The following is a 23,312-nucleotide window of genomic DNA, read 5'->3' on the forward strand; positions in this document are numbered from 1 at the left end:
CTCTCTACAAATTGATAGTCTTAAGTCTCTTTTATAATAAAATTTGTTTTTGATGCCAGAAATTTTGCAAAATGAATGTGTTCGGCATCTTTAAAAAATTAAGAATGAGTCGGGAAAGACGGATACTTGAAGGGAAAGCTGGACACTAACTGAAAAGATATATTTTGAAATTCAAGTTGATGTACTAAATAAGTGGAGGACTTCAAATAGGCCTTGATTGAACAAAAAGGCTTGACTAAAATTACCTAGAAGTTTTTTCTCATTTTTCAAGTAAAAATAGCTTCCGACTTCCGGTATGACATACTCAGATTTCGTTTTGAAAATCACTAGTCATTTGCGTTGGTTTATTTCAGCCATCTGAGTTAGTTTATTGAACGAATGCTTCAGTACGTTTTTACGCCAGTTCGAAAGCCAATTTTCTGACTTTCCTTCATGGACTTCCCATAGAATCTTGGTCGAGGTGATGTCGCACTAGCTCTTGTTCCTACTGCTGACTGAAAATTGTCGAAAGTGGTCCCATTTGTGGTGTTGTTCTTGGAATTCATCGCAACTTCGAGGGACCCTTCATTAACAGCTTTTACAGCCTCTTCCATCCGATGGTTCGTCCATAACTTCCGGTTGCTCTAGTAAACTTAGTTAGTGCACATCTGTTAAGATAAAGAAGGAGGGGAGAATCAAATTTTTTTCAAAACAAAATGTTCGTCTCCCTATTCGATGGAGTGTCCGTTTTACCCGACTTGATTAGTATTTTTTTTTCATCAATATTTCTCGAGTAAAAATGAAAAAAACTCACCTCGATAAACTGAAAGAAAAGTAATGGTAAAATACTGACGTAACGAAAAATACCTCAAAAATTGATTCCCCTGCTAATAATAAATAATTACTTACTAATAATTTACTAATAGTTTACGTTTACTAATAATAATAAAACCATCAAGTATGCCATGGGAAAAGTGAAGTAAGAATCATGGTTTTTTTATGATTCTGATTAAATTCCAATCGAAAGCGTTTAATTCAATAACTCTGTCGTAGTTGAGATTCGACCATAGGCGTAGAGTAGATTTTTTTCCACCCCAAACATGACTGCGATGGGATTACCTGCTCTGCCTTCTCGACTTTTGAGAGTGACCGTAACACGTACGTGGTTACTTCCAATAAGGATCAAGCTAAATGGGATAGATCAATGCTTTTTTTTCGTCCAAATTTGTTCAAATCATATTTGATATAGTAGGTACATGTATGAAATAAGCTTGGCCTATTCACCTAGAGTCTCAATTTAAATTTTCTCATGCATACACAAACGTAGTAAGAAACAATCCCAGGGTCAAATCCACAAAACGATCCTCTTCAAGAGCAGAATGTGATGCGGTATATCAGTTTTAGTAAACAGAACATTGTAAGTCGTTATTCACCTATGACCACTTTGCCCCTAAACATCAAAGTAATTTCTATGGTAATTAATCGCTGAGATTAAACAAAATATCACCTCTCCTAGAATATGTGAACAGTCGTCCAAACTGATGATTTGTCCAATATATCAGATTGAATAATCTAAATTATATGAGAAATTCCTTAGATACTATGCGCACAGAACTACGGCCGAATGGCTATCGAGAGAACCTTCCTGTTTTGTCACTACCCCTATCTATAAATTGTACATTACACAGTAGCCATTTCTAGGCGTAAGAGCATTCCTTATAGTCTTCCATTGTTCAGTTAGACCACCGGACAGCGGAGACAGTTGGTATGATCATTGTTGTGTTATTTATAGCACAACAGTCCGTTGTTTGTGCCGTGGAGCTGCCGGCCTAGAATAGTACTTCGGGTCGACTAATCGGGTGACAACGCAAGTAAGGGCGCGATAAAGCCTATGGAGAATGCACTGGGAAAATACCGTGTAAAGGAGCAACGAGAGGAGTGCCGAACACATCAGGATCGACGCCAGTAAGATCCGGATTACGACATACTGGTATGACACAGAAAACGGGCATGACACGGAAACGAATATCATGCGACGCTAAAGGCTGACAGTCGTGCTATTCTGCTCCCTGAGTAGGGAAGGATGAAACCTTCCTGAAATGGCGGGTGGGGTAATAGTGCGGTTGTCATCGTCTTGGTAATAACTTGGCAAGTCTTCGGGTACGTTCGATGCTCGTCTAGGCACTAGGTACCAGGCTCAGATGTCACATTCCTGACTTGCGCTGATCCGGCTCTGAACACGGTACCCATGAACCGTGTCAACCCCTGCATGGCCTCACTGCTCCAATGGATAACCATGAGATCACAAAAATTCGACTATCGACGAGCGGAGATATCGGCCCGGAGTTGGGACCCAACAACAAATATAAGTTTTCAAACAAATTCCACAGCAATCGGGAGTGAAATCGAAGAGGTAGGCATCTTTGCCAGAAGGTGACAGGTGATGAGATCACCGCCGCCGAGCCAATCGCCAGCACAAAATCCCAGCAGTGACAAACACATCGCAGAGCAGCCTATTCTGCAATACGGCAGATCCAAGCTTGGTGAAGCCAAGAGAGCATCGGCAGAACTCTACGAGTTCATTAAGCCTCGCAGTAACGTTCACGCAGTCATAAGGACCTTTACGATCAAGATCAAATCGGCGCTTGCAGCAGCTGAGCGCGAACAGCAATCCTGTAGAACAAGAGCGGAGAATTCATTGAAAGAAGCTACGCAGAGTGAGCCGAAAGAAGCGACCCCATTAACCATCAAAAGGAGAACACAAACTCCTGAAGAGAGGAGGACTACCAAAAAACAAAAAGATGGTAGCGATTTGGCAACGATGAAAAGAAGCAAAACAATGCAGAGATTAATGAGTGGCAAAAAGTTAAAATGAAGTAAAAAGAAGAGAAGAAGGAAGACAAACCAAAGCCTAGGCGGAAGAGGTCAAAGCCAGATGCTCTGAATGTGGCTACAGCGGGCACTGCGATCTTTGCCGGGGTTCTTCTGAAGGTAAAACAAAATCCGTCTATGAAAAATCTCGGAGAAAACGTGGCCAGAGTGAGGCGCACCCAAAAAGGTGGAATGCTTTTCGAACTGAAAAAAGACCCAACGATTAAAACCGCGGCCTTTAAGGAGCTTGTTGAGAAATCGTTGGGAGAAACAGCGAAAGTTAAAACTCTGTCCCAAGAAATAGTTGTCGAATGCAGAAACCTGGATGAGATCACTACAGAGTCCGAGTTGAGAGAAGCCCTAAATGAACAGTTCGAGCTGGGAGAAGTCAAACAATTGGGCTGAGGAAAGCATTTGGAGATACTCAAACAGCAACCATAAGGCTACCAAAGATAGCAGCAAGTAAGCTGCTAGAAATTGGCAAAACGAAAGTCGGATGGACAGTATGCTCTCTGAGAGCTATTCGGCAAGTATTGAGGTGCTTCAAATGCATGGATTTTGGCCACCAAGTACTGCAAAGGACCTGATAGATCGGGATGCTGATAGTATAAGATGTGGTGACGAGGGACACTTATAAAAAACTTGTACTAAACTTCCAAGATACATGCTCTGCACGACAGAAGAAGAATCCGATCACGCTACAGGGTGCTCGAGATGTCCGGTCTTTGAAAGGGCGTGGGCTGCATATAAACCTAAATCATTGTGATACGGTACAACAGTTGCTATGGCAAGCCGCATCAGAAACCAATGATGTGATGTGGCGATCATAGCAGAGCCGTATCAAGTACCTCCATATAACGGAAACTGACCGATAAAGCTAGAATGGTTGCACTAACGACGATGGAAAGATACAGGAAGTGGTATTCCTTGCATACGAAGGGTTCGTGATAGCCAAAATAAACGGAATCTTCGTATGTAGCTGCTATGCCCCCCAAGATGGACAATAGAACAGTTCGATCTGATGCTGTATAACCGAACAGAAGAACTCATCGGAGAGATTTACCAACGCGAGGAGTTGTAGTCTACTGTTGTAGAAGCCCTGGCGAAGCTGAATGTGAGACTGGTCAACAAAGGCTCCACCAGCACTTTCCATAGAAACGGTCGAGAATCAATCATCGATGTTACCTTCTGCAGTCAGAAGTTGGCATTAAACTGGAGAGTATCCGATGATTATACTCACAGTGGCCATCAAGCAATCCGCTACACTGTGGGTTGTCAGAGTTCATCTGAAACAAGAAATATAAGAACAAAACATCGCAGATGAACGTCGAAGGAATTCGACAAGAATTTATTCATTGAAGCACTCCGAGTGGAGCGAACTGCACCAGTCTCAGTGCCGGTGAACTGACGAATTTGGTAGTGGGAGCATGTTACGTTACCATGCCACGAAAACTAATGCCGAAATGCGAACGTCGCCCAGTTTATTGGTGGAACGAGACGATTAACTCCCTTCGGTCGAACTGTGTTCGAGCCAGGAGGGAGAATGCAAAGGGCCAGAAATGCTATCGACAGAGTAGAGCGCAGGGAAGAACTCAAAGCGGCAAAAACCGCTCTTGAGAATGAAATAAGACGTAGTAAGATAAACTGTTTCAGAGATCTATGCCGCGATGCTGATGCGAATCCTTGGGGCAATGCATATAGGGTGGTGATGGCAAAGATTAAAGGTTCATCGACACCCAGTGAAAGCTGTCCGGTGAGGTTGAAGAATATTGTAAAAGGGCTCTTCCTGCAGCATGATCCGATGAGCTGGCAAGCATATGGTGAAATTGAAGAACACGTCGAGAGAGTGTCCACAGAAGAGCTGTTGGCGGAGGCAAAAGAATTGAAAGTGAATAAAGCACTTGGTACCGACGGAATCCCAAATGTGACCCTCAAAGCCGCAGCGGTTGAAGTGAATCCAGACCTTTTCAGAGCAACGATGCAAAGGTGTCTGGATGAAGGATGCTTCCCAGGAATTTGGAAGAAGCAGAAACTGGTACTGTTACCGAAACCAGGAAAGCCGCCAGGGGAAGCCTCTTCCTATAGGCTCATCTGCCTACTGGATACCCTCGGAAAGCTGCTTGAGAACATCATTCTAAACAGGTTGACGAAGTGCACAGAAAGTGATAAAGGACTCTCGAAGACGCAGTTCGGGTTCCGAAAATATAAATACACGGTGGATGCCATTCTGTTAGTTCCCGAAGCAGCCAAAAAAGTTTTAAAGCAGAAAAGGCGCGGAAATCGATACTGCGCTATAATAACGATTGATGTAAAAAATGCTTTCAACAGCGCCAGTTGGGAAGCTATTGCCGAAGCGTTGCACCGAATGAAAGTACCGAACTGTGTGTGCCAGATCCTGAAAAGCTACTTTAAAAGCCGAGTTCTGGCTCACGACACAGAGAGGACTATGTATACCTGTACAGAAACGCCTTTGTCAACGTTTAATGATGTTCGTTGTGTCCCTGTATCATATCCACCCTATCTGATCGATAAACTTTTACTTAGACGCGGCAATACATACACATACTCTTTACAGATACAAACGACACGGGTCGAAGGTTGTGCAGCCCACTGATCATTCACCATGACCTGAGGATTGTACCGCTCATGACAACTCTACACTAGCTGATGATTTAGCCGGCTAGTGATCATTCTATCTTAGATTCTTCGAGTCGAGAAGACGCACCACGCTAGATATGGAATACAGACTAGGGGGGCGTTCCTGATTAATGGTCAGCTGCATCCCAATAGGAAGTATCCCGTGTTGGCACATGTACAGTGCGTTGGAGACTACAACATCCCGGTTATGACAATAAACTGTAATAATAACCTCGAGCCAACCGCTAGTAATCGGTTACAAATTACTAACATAGCTAATAAGAAATATTGTCAAAATATTGTACTCTCAGCCCTGTCAGGCTTACGCTTATGAGCCTTAACAAAAATATATATTTGGGAAAAAAGAGACAAAAGTAATTGAATATAACAGCAGGTGTCCCTCAGGGTTCCATCTTGGGTCCAACGTTGCGGAACGGGATGTACGATGGTGTGCTGAGGTTGAAGCATCCTACAGGAGTGAAGATTACCGGCTTCGCCGATGATGTTTCCATGACGATGACAGGCGAGAGACGAGAGGAAATCGAATTGCCGGCTTCTGTAGCCGATAAAGGCGATAAAGATTATGGAATATTGGATGAGAGATGCTATGTTTCAGATAGCACATCACAAAACCGAAATGGTGTTGGCGGCCAAAGTCATCGAGACGCTAGTTATAGTTATAGCGAATAACAGTTTGGCTGAAAAGTTAATAAGGTTGACGTCTAGATGGCGCCTCTTGCAAAAATCTACTTGACTATCATAAATCACCGTCTTTCAATTCTAGAGCAACATGTCAAAAGGGCCTATCTTCTTTGGTCGATTCTCTTCATCTACATTCTCTTTCATTAATAACTAAGCGGTAAAAGCATTTCCTGATATGTTCTACGATAAGGAGTGTGAAAGGGAACCTCGTTTATCAAACTACATGGCAAAACTAGAGCAAAATCAGTCTGAAAGGCCGTGGATATCGAAAGAGAAAGTCGATGAAGAGAAACGATCAATGAAGATAGACCCTTTTGACATGTTGCTCTAGAATTGACGAATTTACGCAAAGCTGAATCAGCTCATGCGACATCTACATTAGAGCTCAGAACCACAAAAGTGAGGGTGTATGTTTATTTTACGCACTGAAATGCAAGATTCGGTGGTGATTATTAATTTTATTTCAATTTAGATTCATTTCAACCATTGAATGTCGTCAGTATATGGTAAGAAAGTTGGAGTTTTGTATATTTACGATGGTTTTAACACGCGATTCGACCAAAGTCATAGATAATCTTCGAAAAATTTTAAGTTTGATAATGCATACCGGTTATTGATACTATGGATAATTGCGATGAAGCCGATATCATATCAAATTGGCTGATATCATTGATTATGTAGGGGCCGATATGAGAAGGATTTGCAGTATTTTTAGCGCAAAACACCCTATTCATCGTTTACTTAGTTGAAAAAAATTAAGGTTACAATACCTCTAACAAGCCATTCCTAGTAATATACATAGCATATTGTAAAATGATGATTTTCTAACCTTTTCAGCGTGGAAAGAATACATGAAACCGGGAAATTTGAAGCCAAATAATGATTTTTCTAGAAAATTTGAACGAATTTCATAGCAAAAAAACAAAATACCCTCATTTTACTCGCTGCGCCATCTGGTTGTAAATCCAACGTAAATTTGTCAAATGGATACGTGTCAAATTTTGACACCAATCGGTCGCTTGGTTCGTGATTTACAGCATTGAGAGTGAAGCAACTTTTGTTATTGTGAAAAAAATGGGAAAATCCGAATTTCGTGTATTGATGAAGCATTGCCTAAATGCTTAAAAAAGGGGAAAAATAGATTTTCAATCTGTACAGAAAATGAGTTAAATGTTCTTGTGGATATCGATAAATTAAAAAACTAGGCAATTTGGATTGCTTGTGGATCAGCGTTCAGCGTTGAGTTTCCGTTTCCGTTTCAGTTTCCGTTTCAATTTCAGTTTCCGTTTCAATTTCAGTTTCCGTTTCAGTTTCAGTTGTTGTTTCCGTCAAGGCGCTTGTATAATGTATAACAGGTGAAGCAACATCATCACTTCAATGAGAAGGGGATTACGGTTTGTGGAGAGGGGGTTGTTTGTTTTGTTATTGCTAGGATACGCCATTTTTGCATTTTCACATGCGAGCGTAGTGGATGAACTGGATGAGAATGAAATTCTTCAAAATCATCCCGTCTTTTTCACATAAATTCGCGAAAGCCGAACAAAGTAGGCATCGTTCGAATAAGCGTCGCAGCAGTTTGTAGAGAGCCGCCGGCAGCGTTCTGATGCTGTTTGTAAACAATACCGACAGCAATTCCAATATGGCTGAAAGTGCATTTCATATGATTGTTTCATCTGGTATATATAGAGGCGCCTTGGTTTCCGTTTCCGTTTGTGCAAGTGTTTTTTACTACCGTCATTTCGCTCTAACACTTCCTTCGTCTCGCTTTAACACTTTCTTCGTCTAACTCAACTCCTCTAACTTCATTTCCGTTCTATTAGTGCTGTTTTCAATGAACCGGATGCCACCATCTTCGTGTTCATAATGGCATCGGAATACGATATTCGACTTCCGCTGTTATGGTCATAAACCACACCGACAAGTATAAAAAATAGTTCAAGAGTTTTGGTATTCATTCCAATTCCGAAAACGCCAAAAAAACGAAAATTTTATGTGATGAATGGCCGTTGCCATTTAGGCGGTCGAATAAGGGCCACCTTCCCCTACTAATCTGATTGTAATTATTTTCAAATATCGATCTAGTTATGTCGAACTATAGTATCGTTGTACAAAGATGTTGTTCCCTAACAAATCATTCACATTATATTCTTTTATCTACTTGCTACAATAGATCTAGTTTCTACGAATATGACAAACTGTGTCCTGTTTCAGTAGCATGCAAATAAAAATGATAATAAAGATTATTAACGTTAGTGATTTTTTTTCTATTTTTTTTCAGAACGGATAAGCCCTACATTACATCATGGTTAACCATTACAATCCGACTTTTGTGCAGAAAGTGACGTATTATGGAATGTAGCAAATGAAAACAAGGATAATGAAACCTGTTCCTCGCCCATCCACATCCGTGAAAGCCGTGTGCCCTTCAATGTGTAGGCCATAGATAACTGAGAGAATTAATGATGCTTAGCGGGTGGTATTGGTGAGTGTCTGGAAAATTATGCGAGCTTCGCGAAGGATAAGTGTTTCCATCGAATCCCTGTGAGAATGAGTATCCGATTGTAGGAGTGTACAGATCAACACATTTTCCGGGGTAGTGTATGTATGTGTGTGTTGTCGGAAAGTCATGGTAACGGTTCAAGCTCACGGCAACTGATTCGCTCTTCGCAGTCTTGGAGTGCTGTTACAATGTATGAGAAACCAGGCCGCTGAAAAAAAGGCTCAGTGTTCATGTTCAGTCGTGCTCAAACCAGTCTGTGCTAATGATATTTTGTGGTAATAAAGTTTTGTGACGTCCGAAGGAAATTAAAAACGGTTAGTGATGATGAGTGATGTCTACGCAGAAAATGAAGAAAAAGTATTCTACAAGTGTGGAAAATTCGAATAGGTTATTCGATATTTTAATTGAATTTGATTGTATCATGAATATCGTCGAACATACAGTATATGACCATTGGAATGAAAAAAATGTTTAAATAATAGATAACATATACAAATGTGTTGTTACTTGATTCGTTCTGAAGGCACGTTCATGGTTTTCCACGCCAAAATAGTTTCAAATATATATAGTATGAACTTGTGAACGGGATAATTACAACGTTGCGAGATTCGACAATATTCGCGAGAACGGGTTACACCAAATTTAAATCGAGAATGATCGCGTACAAATATGTAAGTATTAATATATATTTACACCGATTAAGGTAAAAATAACAGAGTATTTAATTTAGAATATAATGGTCGTTCGAAGAATGATGAATTAAAAAAAACAATATACTAAATTCGGTTCAGTGCTGACAGAAAAAAAATGTTGTGGGTGTTGGTGGATCGACATAACAAAAAAAAAAAAAAACAAATAAATAATCTATAAGAGGAACAATTTATGAGGGTCACAAATTTATCATCGAACAGCAATGGTTGAATGAGCGAGAAGCTGAAGAAATTTAGGGCGGATATGGTGGTGGCGTGCAGTGATCCGCGAGGTTATAGCTGTGCCACAAAATCAAACTTTGGTTTTTCGTTGAATAACCGCATGTGTATGGGAAACCATCCTATAGAGGTGTTTGATTAGTTTTTTTTAATTTTCCTGTATTTAATTCAGTGATTCGTGGTTGAAGATACTATCGGTAGAGATCGGCTAATGAGAGTATGTGTAGGATGGTTCCCGGAATAAATCTCCCCAGAAAACAGCTGCAACAGAAACAACCGCTCAGAAAAAGTGTAGTAGGCTAGAAATACCTGTGATACCGTGCGCGAGTATACGAGTTATGATTTTGCGTGCTAAGTGTCCAAACCAAAATACCTGAGATTTCTTCAGATCAAAAATGCAATAGTTTTTAATTGCAATGAATGATATATTTCAAAACAAAAATTAACCGGACAAATGTATTCCGTCCGACGCTCGCTGAAACTCGATCGGATCTTGCTTAAGGATCGTATCCTATGTTTCAATCCAACTGATAATTAGTGGAACACAGCTTTGTGTGCGAAAGACCGTCGCTTCCGCGACGGCGGGTCGGCAGTCGACTCGGATCGCGTCATCTTGGCGGCTTGGGCCGCCTCGATTACTTATCCTCGTAAAATGAGGACTTCTCTCTCATTACATTGACCTCAGCATAAATTTCCAAAAAACGGAAACCAAAAAACCTAATTTATAATAGTAATTACCCTTTCTTTTCTGTGAGGCATTTATACCCATGAAGTTTTTCCCGTGCTACAATATTTACAGCCTACTACACTTTTCCTAAGCAGCTGTTTCTGTTGCAGTTGTTTTATGGGACGATTCATTCCGGACACGGCGTAGGTGATGCACTATACATAACGTGTTTGTTGAGATTCTGTGGATTCCACCACGGAAGGTTCCAGAGAGCATGTACAAATTCTCGCTGAATAGACTCAATTCTAGAAATCCAGTTTGCTTGAAACGGGCACCAGGCAACTGCGCTAAGGTTTCTCAACGCTGACAATTTTGTTGACCTTTTTCCTGTACTCTTCATTCTAGCGTTTGGCGCCGTTCTGTGTTTTAAATGTTGAAATAATATGGGTGGGTATTTTCGGGGACATAACCGAAGAATCGAAGAGACATAGGACTTCTTTTGGACGAAACCATTTGAGCAGCACAAATTAGACCAATCAAAACGAGGCACATAGTGCGTTTGGACAATGCTTGACATTTAACAATTATTGTTTATCTCAAGAAAAATAAAATGTTATTCATAGTGATAGATGCGTAGAAATATATCCTATCAATTGATCTAAAAATCTTTGCGATCTCTTAAGAAATTCTCGAGACACACTCTGTCCAACTTCTATAACCCTGATTCTATTTCGTTGCAACAAGATACATTAATACATTGTTGAATGCTTTGAATAAAGTATATTTAACGTCAATTTCGTTCAAAAGAGTTGTTTGTTTATTTATTGTGCTTAAATAGTGCTTTTCGTTATGGTATATAGCAAAATGTATTCTTTTAGAAACATTTTTTGTCACAACACACCATGTCCTACTGTCGGTTCATGTGAGCTTTGGCAAAACTCAGACGTCATCCGATGTGAGATGGTGTAAGATGAGGAGTTTTAATCTTTTAAGACCTCTTTATGTGAGGATTTTTTACCAAAATTTGACGAATTGTCACCTGAGCAGTTGAGTAGTTGAAATATTGCTATATTTTCACATGTAATTTTGAGGTATTCGAACCTGTTCTATCTATTTCTTGTTTATCCCGGTCAGAGAGCTTCGATTTACCGTATCCTTGAGGATTCGTCAAATTATTGAGCACTACTTGATGGGATCATCCAATCCGACGAGAAATTTCTCTGATACTAACATTTTCTTGGTAAAATGCATCGATTTGTCTTTCTTCTCTCTCCGTGAGGACTTTTCCCTTCGGCATTTGCCAGATTTAATTGATCAAAACAACTAAAACAACGGATAATGTAACTGGTCTTATAGAAAGTTGACAGTTTAAAATACGGAAACATTCGTTTACGCTCAGCGCTTGCACACACACATATGAACATCATGCAGTGTATGGTAGACACCAATACCTACAATATTACAATATTAGATTATAAATTGAAGCATTGTTTGTTTACAATGATGTGTCATGTGTCAGCAGCAAGATCATCACCTGGTCTTATAGAAGATGGACAGAGTGTATAAGTGCTGAGTGCATCATCGATCGTCACTCCAAGGTCGCGGATGTGGCTCACTCGCGTCAGAACTTGACCAGAGATGGAGTATCTATCTCCAAACACAATTGGCTTTAGCTTTCGATGGAACGAAATTGTACTGCATTTCGGGATGCTGAACGACATCATATTTTGCAAGTATCATTCTTCAAAACCAGTCTTCCGAAAAACATTTATTAGTGTCCACGCGATGTTCAAATTCCGTTTTTTTTTTCTAATACGAACATAATTTTCGCTAGTGTTCAATGTTTATCCCAAACACGCCCAATGATGCACAAACACAAACATATGTTTCTCACATCATAAAAAAACATGGTGTTTATAATTCAAACACATCATGTACAAAACATACCAGCCGTTGTCGTTGTTGCAGTATTCATTGCCCTTCGTCTCTTTTCATGCACGGAGCAAAGAACTCCTCCTTAAACATTCCTTTATAGAATACTTTTTCACAGCAACTAACTAGAAATTTAGTTCGTATTGCGAAAAATGCATGAACTCAGAGGCTTTGAGTTCATGCACATTTTGCACGTATGGTTAAATAATTCATAGCTTTCTCCCGTGAAAAGAAAACATTCTCTTAATAGAAATAAACTTCCTATGAGAATTTTTTCTTCGTGCATGTTACCAAATGAAGTCCAAAGAATCGAGTGCACAGCGGGAAGATGTCATACAAATGCTGGCCAAATAAATACCCAAAAATTAGTATTAGATGTATGTTTTCAAGAAAGTTTACACCTATTCTTGGTATTTTGATGTGGGTAACTAAACATTTTCCAACATCTCCACGCTCTATTATATTGTAGTACTTGTTCAAATAGATGTTACATAATTTCAATTTATAAATTGATGGGTACACTAAATAATGGTATCAATTGTGAAGAACTCTAATATCAATTGATGCTTACTTTGTTCAGAATGGATAAAGAAGTGTATTTTATTTGCCCAAAATGTTGAACAAAGCACCCATTGTCATGATCAGGGTTACCATATCTACAGGATAATCTGCATTTATACAGATTTTTCAGATTTTTCAAAACCAAGAATCTGTAGTTACAGATTACAGATTTTTTGGATTTTGAATACAGAATATACAGATTAAAAAAAAAACTTTTCAATATTATTAATGGCTTGATATCAATAATTTATTCCCCACCTCACCTATTTCATGAAATGAATCTCTTTTTGACATTCATATGTCCTGCTTTCTCATGTTCGATATGAGATGTAAAAATTCAAAAGTCTACGTCGAACATAAATCGTTTAGTTTAATAATAAAATAAAAAAGAGGGGTGCGTAATGTCGGGGACATAACCGAAGAGACGTAGGACTCCTTTTGGTCGGAACAATTTGAGGAGCATAAATTGGAGCAATCAAAACGAGGCACATAGTGCGTTTGGACAATGCTTGACATTTCACAATTATTTGATAGTTTAACTCAAAAAAAATAACATAAATTGTGTTAGACGTAGTCCTACGTCAAAAAATACATAGTGAGTAGTGAATGCGAAATTTAAATGTGCGCTCATACTGTCGTTAAAATCAATTTTGCTAAGCTCTTGTTGTAAGGATTGAGAATCTCTCAAAGAATCAATAACTTCTTCCAGGAATATATTGAGTACAAATTAAAAAATTGAACATTGATCACTTCATGAAAATTGTCCATTTTTAGCGTTTAATCCCCAATAAATTCTTGATGTATTTATGAGTGTCGCAATAGATTTGGGTACTCCCTATTCATCTATTACAATATAGATGATTATAAAATTTCTAATAGCTAACATGTTAAAATAGCGTTGCAATGAAAACTTCAAATTTCTCATACATTTGTGTATCCTGCAATGCGTTTCTTTAATACGGACTGAAAATCGGTATAGTCCGTGTTAGGCAAACGTATTTTATAGATCTATCGAGTTGCACGATGTGAATCACAAATAGAATTAACTTTCGATTATAAACTACGAATGAAATGCTTTAATCCTACGGTACATTAGTCACATTCAATTACCGGCCTGTTCCAAAAAGATTTCCGAGTTTACTTGTGGTGAAATGCACATCTCTGCACTCTGCGCGTCGAATACCCTTGTGCTGAATTTCTTTCCTACATTGGGAATTTATTGAAAGATATTAAAAATATATTTAATCTTTCGCACAACCCAAAGCGAAAAAAATGAGTTTAACTCAATTCAGGAAATATTAGAGCTTTAAACATTGATAAGTCTAAATTCGATCGCAACAAGATGCGTTCTATTCGACCAATCCTATTTTTTTAACTAAGTTTTGCCCTTCATTGATGAGTAGAAAAAAATATTTCAAACTGAAACATCTGAATTAACTCAGAACAATTTGGAAACTAGAGCTGTTTGTCTGGCTATTTGAGTAATATTGAGCTTGTTCTTACTATTTTACTATGTGTGTTTTCACTATTTGAGAAATATTGAGTTTGTTCAGCCATGCTAGCTGGTTTTTGAGATCGAAAGCATCCTTGAGGTCTGTATATATTAGTCTATATTTGTTTGACGAAAATGAATAAATAAAAAAATAAATAAATTTTTGAAATAGGGTAAAAGATTTTGGTTTGTCCAGTAGAAAAAATGGTCTTGGTTTATCCACTTTTTTGAATGCTTTACTTCAGCGCACCTGTGTCAAATCAGGTATTCAAATGTCTCCAAACATATAAATAAAATTGTCTTTCTCATGATTTACAGTTGTATTCTAATATATTTTTACGGATTCACATGTCTTAAGAGGTTTATAAAGTCCACCTTCTATTGTTGTCAATGCGTGCCTCATTTAAGGTAACTTAAATGTTGATTATTTGGTACATATTCAGACCTTTTCTGGATTATAACAGATTATAACACTTACAAATATTGTAAACATCATGGTTACACACCCTTTGTATCAGATTTATATTTCAATCATGCAATTAATGCGTCTCGATGGCCTCAATTCTGATCATGGTTTAACTGATGCGATGATGTTGGTTTGTTCACATGATTACTATGGCAACCGCTTGCTGTCTTTCGCGCATAGCAGAAATAATTTTTCTCTGTGTTGAGTGTTCACCTTTAAAATGCCCAAGAAAAGACAATATTCTGAAGAAAGCCTATATTATGAGTGAATCAATATGATAACAGTAAACTAAAGCAATGAGAAAAGCAACATCGAGTTGAAAATTCGTGTTTTCATTCCAAAGTAGTGATTTCTAAATAAACCATGATCATTTTTCGGACAAACCATGATCATAATTTTTCTTTGAAGAAAATCGTTAAAAAAACATAAAAAATTTAACAATTCGAGCACCTTATGATTTATTAGCAAACTTGGGGCTTTTCAACAAACCCACACTCGTCTTGATTAGGGGAAAAGGGGGGATTTTGGACCATCTAAGCAAATCGCATAATATTTCCTAACCAATACGGTCTAAATAAAAAATGTCACATTTTTTTTTTCCAAAATATATATTTTTATAAAGGCTCATATGGCGTTAGCCTCACGGGGCCGGGAGTTCAATACAATTTTTCTTATTATCTATGTTAGTAATATGTAACCGATTACTCGCGGTTGGCTCGAGGTTAGTATTACAAGTGTTTTCGTAATTGGGATGTTGCTGTCTCCAATGCTCTGTACGTGTGCCCGACACGGGATACTTCCTATTGGGATGCAGCTGACCATTAATCAGCAACGCCCCCCTAGTCTGTACCTCATATCTAGCGTGGTGCGTCTGTCTCGACTCGAGGAATCCAGGATAGAATGGTCACTAGCCGGCGCAATCATCAGTTCGTGTAGAGTTGTCATGATCGGTACAACCTTTGGCTCTTGTTGAATGATCAGTGGACTGCACAACCTTTGGCCCGTGTGTCTGTAAAGAGTGTGTGTATGTATTGTCGCGACTAAGTAAAAGTTTATCGATCGGATAGGAGGGATATGAAACGGGGACACAACGAAGGAAACATCATTAAACGTTGACATCGGCGTTTCTGAGGAACAGGTATAGATGAAGCAGAAGATCAGGATCACGGCTACCTAAGATATCCCGGACGGGGATATCCGATTGTCTGCCTTGTGCTCTTAGTGCTCTAGAGAGCTGAGAGCGAGCAGCATGGAACCGGATACACGACCAGACAACATGCTCGATGTCGTGGTAGCCATCGCCACAATCACAAAGATTGTTTGCTGCGAGCCCAATGCGATAGAGATGCGCGTTTAGGTTGTAGTGATTGGACATAAGCCGAGATATCACGCGAATGAAATCACGACCTACATTCAATCCCTTGAACCATGCCCTCGTCGAGACCTTAGGGATAATCGTGTGTAACCAACGACCGAACTCATCTCCACTCCACATGCGCTGCAAACTTACGAGCGTATACTGACGAGGAATGTGGAAAAATTCATTATAAGCAATTTGCCTTTCAAAAAGAGTGCCTTCTAAAGCGCACACCTTAGCTAGCGAGTCCGCTTTCTCATTCCCCGGAATCGAGCAATGAGAGGGAACACATGCTAAGGTAATCTGGAATAATTTTTCGACCAAAACACTCAATAGTTGTCTTATTCTTGTTAGGAAATAAGATGAGCGTTTATCAACCTTCATTGAGCGGATTGCCTCTATTGAGCTGAGACTGTCTGAAAAAATAAAATAGTGGTCGATGGGCAATGTTTCAATGATCCCCAGTGCGTAGTATATCGCACCCAGTTCAGCAACATACACGGAACAAGGATCTTTGAGTTTGAAAGAGGCACTGGAATTTTCATTGAAGATGCCAAAGCCAGTGGACCCGTTTATGAATGAACCGTCAGTAAAGAACATTTTATCAGATCTAACTATGCCCCCATATTCTGCCGAAAATATCGGCGGAATAGAATCTGAGCGTAGATGATTTGCGATTCCATGGATTTTTTGTCGCATGGACAGATCAAAAATGACAGAGGAATTGCAAAAGTATGGGAAGCAAACTTGGTTGGAGATGCCTGGTGAAGGGTGCACGTCGTGGGTAAGGTACTCATGGTATAAAGACATAAAACTTGACTGAGGAATCAGTTGGAGTAGATTTTCGAAGTTATCAATCACCAATGGATTCATGATCTTGCAACGGATGAGAAATCTGTAGGATAATTCTGTGAACCGAAGAGTAAGCGGGGGTACTCCTGCCAAAACTTCGAGACTCATCGTATGTGTCGAATGCAAACACCCCATGGCTATACGCAAGCAACGATATTGTATTCTCTCCAGCTTGAGAATATGAATCCTGGCAGCTGATCGGAAGCAAAAACTGCCATATTCTAACACTGATAATATCGTTGTTTTGTATAACTGAATGAGGTCTCCTGGATGGGCACCCCACCATGTTCCGGTTATTGTTTGGAGAAAATTGATTCTTTGCTGGCATTTCTGTTTCAAATACGCAATGTGTATTCTCCAGGTACATTTAGAGTCAAAATATACTCCAAGGTATTTGAAAAACATCGAGTGCTTGATCGTTTTGCCGGATAGGTGAAGCTGGAATTGGGCGGGTTCGTGCTTCCTAGAAAAAACGACCATTTCGGTTTTCTCCGTAGAGAATTCGATACCCAGCTTGAGAGCCCACGTGAACAGGTTGTTCAGGGTATCTTGCAAAGATTTTTGCAGAACGGCGGGATTAGTACCCGTGATGGAAATAACTCCATCGTCTGCAAGTTGTCTCAGCGTGCAGTTTCTAGTTAGACAATCATCCATATCATTGACGTAAAAACTATACAAGAGGGGGCTTAGGCAGGAGCCTTGTGGTAAGCCCATAAAACTGTATCGAGAAGATTTCAAGCTGCCATGATTGAAAAACATGTGCTTTTCTGAGAGTAAATTGTACAGGAAATTATTCAGAATTGGCGAAAGTCCACGATTATGAAGTTTCTCTGAGAGAATTTCCATGGACTCTGAATCAAATGCCCCTTTGATATCGAGAAAAACGGAAGCCATTTGTTCTTTGCGAGCAAATGCGATTTGGATTTCAGAAAATAGCAGCGCGAGACAATCGTTCGTCCCTTTACCTCGGCGAAAGCCAAACTGCGTATTTGACAGCAAATTGTTCGCTTCAACCCACTTGTCCAAACGAAGTAGAATCATTTTCTCCAACAATTTACGAATACAGGATAACATTGCAATCGGCCTATACGAGTTGTGATCGCAAGCCGGCTTGTTGGGTTTTCGTATGGCTATCACTCTCACTTGTCTCCAGTCATGCGGGACAATATTCAGCTCCAGAAACTTGTTGAACAAGTTCAGCAAACGCTGTTTCGCCAAGTCGGGAAGATTCTTCAACAAGTTGAATTTAATCTTGTCCGACCCCGGAGCTGAATTGTTACATGAGAGGAGGGCAATTGAGAATTCTACCATCGAAAAATTCTCATAATCGCATTGGAGCGGAATGTCGCGTACGACGTTTTGTGCAGGAACAGAATCGGGACAAACCTTTCTTGCAAATCTGAAAATCCAACGGTCAGAGTATTCTTCACTTTCATTTGTATGGTTCCAGCCACGCATTCTCCTAGCCGTATTCCAAAGAGTGCTCATAGCTGTCTCCCTTGACAAACCATTGACGAACTTCCGCCAATATCCACGCTTTTTTTATTTAATCAGACCTTTTAGTTTGGCTTCTAGAGCTTGGTACTTTCGAAACTATTCCACTAATCCAGTTTTCCTGAATTTTTTGAAAGCGGATGATTTTTCAAGGTAGACCTTTGAACACTGGTGCCGAAACCCGGGACCATGTCAAATTTGGTTAGATATTCTTGATGAATTCTCGAGTAATGCAGAAATTTGTATTTCATTTGTATAGAAGCATTGAATAGTCAATGAAATACAAAGCACAAAGAAGTGTTGTACAAAATTTACCTAGAACTTTTACGAATTTAATGATATGTATTTGTTGCGCATATTTGTTAGGCAGGAGTTTTTCTTGTTTGGTGACCAATTTATTCGTTAGCATTTCGTAGCATTTCTTTTAGTTGCTGTTTTGTTGAGCCATTTCAATTTATAGCTAATAAAACGGTAACTAAAATGGAAAAGTGCTGACCATTCATTCTACGAGGATGTTTTGTGATGTTCTAGCAGGATAGAGTGCATTCCCAGATATAACTGAAAGTCTAAAAAAACTCCCATATCCTCTATAACGACTGAAAACATCAACCATGTCTGGAAATCTTATGATAAAGAAACATAGAGCATTTTAATTTAACTCGAGTAATTACAATAATAAATTCTCTAACAACATTGATTCATTTGATCTCATGTTATCTCTGTTTTTTTTCTCTTTCAGGATATGTTGTTACATATATTGGTGCACATTTCATTTTTAGTGCTAGTGTTGAATATTCATGTTGTGAGCGGTTATAATCAATTACATATCGGTGGAATCTTTCCTATTAACGGTAAAGGTGGCTGGCAGGGCGGTCAAGCCTGCATGCCAGCTGCAAAATTGGCACTCCAGGATGTCAATGAGAAGGAAGACCTCCTACCGGGATTTAACCTGACGCTGCATAGCAATGATAGCGAGGTAAGTTTCACATCTCGACTTGATCTAGCATTTATTTTCATACCTATTTTTGATATTGTTTTTTTATTGTTCCATATTTAGTTCAAAGTGAAATGTGTTTTCAAGTAAATAGCGGGTATTTTTTCTTCGTACAGGTTACAAAAATCAAAAATTCTCATGATGTTTTCAAAACAAATATAATAAATACAATAAATGAATGATTTCTATAAGGATTATCATCTAACATTCATGATTTAAGTCTCCTACCAGAAACCGCTACAGCATAATGGATAACACATTTTGTGATTACTGTCTTCGTCTTAAGCAGAACTGTATATCCGAAAAGTTCCAAACTAAGCCACAAACATTTAAAAGTTTCACATCCGCTCGTTAAATTTGTGCTTAATTAAGCATGCACACAAACTAATGGTAGTAAAAACCATTCAAAAGGTATGGGTTAGTAATCGTCCCCTCCCAAATCGGTGAAAGTTTCCTGTAGAAAGTTATCGTTGCTGTCGCACATTAAAAATGTTAGGTACCGTAATCAAGATACACAATAAATATTTTATTTTCTGGTTGTCGATGTCAGCATTTGATGTTTGTTTCTTCCTTTTTTTACTTCAGCGTTCTTTTTAACCGTAGCCACTTTTGTTTGTTATGAACGTTTTATGCTAAGCGAAATGTTTCTTGCGTTCGATTGTTTAGTCCAACTCTTCGAAATCACCACCTTCGCTTCATACATTTTTCATTCTTTCGGGAAACTTATCTTGGCTAACTCATTGAGTGCTTTTGGGAGTGGAGACAACACTAACAAAGGAAATTAATTCTGAGTTGGGTTTCATTTTGAGAATGTCAATGTTATTTTTGTTTTCGTTCCAGTTGAATTAATTCGTTTTCATTTAATTTTTGCTGTGTTTCTATGAAACACCTATATTTGCATACACTTGATGGTTATGAACATTACTTGAATGACGTTAACGTTCCCTGTGGAACTTATGCATTAACTAGCGTAATTTATTAATATTTAGTTGAGATTTCTCAAGTCAAATAACACACCTCGAATGTATTCCGAGGGGCAAGCTCTAAAATACGCGTGACCAGAGTGCAAGTCGAGGGAAATTTCTTTAACGAAAAAATCCCCTGACCAGAACGGGAATCGAACCCGAACACCCGGCATGATAATGTGAGACGCTAACCACTCGGCCACGGGTGCACCATATTAAGAGCATTAATGAATATGAAAAAATATTCCGTATGGCTTGTTTCGATAGACTTCGGTATAATTACTATTTGACAATCCTAGCTTCGGCTGGACATATACTAAAATTGGAACGATACAGAGAAGATTAGAATGGCCCCTGCGCAAGGATGACACGCAAAATCGTGAAAAAAGCAGCGTTCATTTCCCTCGATGCCTAATTCAGCGCAAGAGGTCAAGGATTTGACCACTGTCATACAGTGGAATTGCAGAAGCATCATCCCTAAACTAGACGAATTTAAATTTTTAGTTCACAGTTCTAACTGTGATGTATTTTCTCTCTGTGAAACATGGCTTTGTTCAGCCGACGAGCTGAATTTTCACGATTTCAACATTATTCGCCTAGATCGTAACGACTCGTTTGGTGGCGTACTATTGGGGATCAAAAAACGTCACTCCTTCTATAGAGTCACTATCCCATCGATTACAGGCATTGAAGTTGTCGCTTGCAAGATACAAATCAATGGCAAAGAACTCTGAATTGCTTCGATATATATTCCTCCCAGGACTACCGGTAGGCCGCCATCAGTTCTTTGATATTATCGAGGCATTACCGGAGCCGCGGTTAATCTTAGGTGACTTCAACTCCCATGGAACAGCATGGAGGTCACTCTACGATGACAACCGTGCCACGTTGATTTATGATCTGTGCGACAACTTCAACATGACAGTTTTAAATACTGGGGAAGCAACTAGGATAGCCAACCCTCCTGCACGCGCAAGCATGCTAGACATATCTCTCTGCTCTTCTTCATTATCCCTGGATTGCACATGGAAGGTAATCCAAGATCCCCACGGTAGTGATCACCTACCAATAATTTTATCGATCGCCAATGAATCAAAATCTAGTCAGTCAGTCGATATTGCGTATGACCTCACGAAGAATATTGACTGGAGAAAATTTGCAGAATTAATATCTGAAGCAATCATTTCGATGCATAAACTTCCTCCCCCTTTTTTTTATCCCTTTTGTTTATTTCAGGCTCATTAGCATCTTGGCTGTAACAGAGCCGAATTTCAATCGTGTACATGTCACATGTTTATCATATCTATAATTAGCACATTACACAGTTGCCATGTTTTCGGCGTTAGAGTATTCCCTTCTATACCATTGCATATGGTACACATTTACACAGTTGCCATATAGGCGTAAGAGTTTTCGTTCTGTTCTTCCATTATCCAGTTGGACCACCGGACAGCGGAGACAGTTGAATGATCATTGTTGAGTTATTTATAGAACAGCAGCCCGATGTGTCTTGCAGAGCAGAGCAGTTGTATGGATGAATCGATCTTATTTCGACCGTGGATCGATCTCCATCGCTGATGATTGTTGCGTGGACGTAGCTATTCTGTAACAACACAAAGATGGTCAATGAGGGCCCTGAGTTTTGAACTCACGATCGATCGCTTACTAAGCGAACGCGCAACCAATGTGGCTACGGAGACCCCCTATTTCCTCCCCTTGAAGAGTATAATTTTATATCAAGTTTGATTTACGATAGCGCACTTCAAGCTCAAAAGAAACGTGTACCGGCTACCACTTTCCGACGTCGTCCTCCATCACTTTGGTGGGACAGGGAGTGTTCAAAGGTCTACCTTGAAAAATCATCCGCTTTCAAAAAATTCAGGAAAACTGGATTAGTGGAATGGTTTCGAAAGTACCAAGCTCTAGAAGCCAAACTAAAAGGTCTGATTAAATAAAAAAAGCGTGGATATTGGCGGAAATTCGTCAATGGTTTGTCAAGGGAGACCGCTATGAGTACTCTTTGGAATACGGCTAGGAGAATGCGTGGCTGGAACCATACCAATGAAAGTGAGGAATACTCTGACCGTTGGATTTTCAAATTTGCAAGGAAGGTTTGTCCCGATTCTGTTCCTGCACAAAACGTCGTACGCGATATTCCGCTCCAATGCGATTATGAGAAATTTTCGATGGTAGAATTCTCAATTGCCCTCCTCTCATGTAACAATTCAGCTCCGGGGTCGGACAAGATTAAATTCAACTTGTTGAAGAATCTTCCCGACTTGGCTAAACAGCGTTTGCTGAACTTGTTCAACAAGTTTCTGGAGCTGAATATTGTCCCGCATGACTGGAGACAAGTGAGAGTGATAGCCATACGAAAACCCAATAAGCCGGCTTGCGATCACAACTCGTATAGGTCGATTGCAATGTTATCCTGTATTCGCAAATTGTTAGAGAAAATGATTCTACTTCGTTTGGACAAGTGGGTCGAAACGAACAATTTGCTGTCAAATACGCAGTTTGGCTTCCGCCGAGGTAAAGGGACGAATGATTCTCGCGCTGCTATCTTTTGAAATCCAAATCGCATTTGCTCGCAAAGAACAAATGGCTTCCGTTTTCCTCGATATCAAAGGGGCATTTGATTCAGTTTCCATGGAAATTCTCTCAGAGAAACTTCATAATCGTGGACTTTCACCAATTCTCAATAATTTCCTGTACAATTTACTGTCAGAAAAGCACATGAATTTCTCTCATGGCAACTCAAAATCTTCTCGTTACAGTTTTATGGGCCTACCGCAAGGCTCCTGCCTAAGCCCCCTCTTGTACAGTTTTTACGTCAATGATATGGATGATTGTCTAACTAGAGACTGCACGCTGAGACAACTTGCAGACGATGGAGTTATTTCCATCACGGGTA

General features: G+C 39.5%; 1 protein-coding gene and 1 non-coding gene across 2 annotated transcripts in view; both read left to right on the forward strand.

Moving 5' to 3' along the window:
* Positions 1-23,312, forward strand: part of LOC129774930 (gamma-aminobutyric acid type B receptor subunit 1) — a 111,979-nt gene that overhangs the window by 33,427 nt on the left and 55,240 nt on the right. The window contains exons 2-3 of the mRNA XM_055779024.1: positions 8,468-9,360; positions 19,179-19,415. Of these exons, the coding sequence (XP_055634999.1) occupies positions 9,343-9,360; positions 19,179-19,415 (255 nt within the window). The 5' untranslated portion in view covers positions 8,468-9,342. The remainder of the gene's footprint in view (positions 1-8,467; positions 9,361-19,178; positions 19,416-23,312) is intronic.
* On the forward strand, positions 20,693-20,797 carry LOC129781045 (U6 spliceosomal RNA). The gene has a single exon (XR_008744076.1). It is a non-coding gene; the product is annotated as a U6 spliceosomal RNA (small nuclear RNA).

Source organism: Toxorhynchites rutilus, chromosome 3, assembly GCF_029784135.1.
Source record: "Toxorhynchites rutilus septentrionalis strain SRP chromosome 3, ASM2978413v1, whole genome shotgun sequence".
Lineage (NCBI taxonomy): Eukaryota > Metazoa > Arthropoda > Insecta > Diptera > Culicidae > Toxorhynchites > Toxorhynchites rutilus.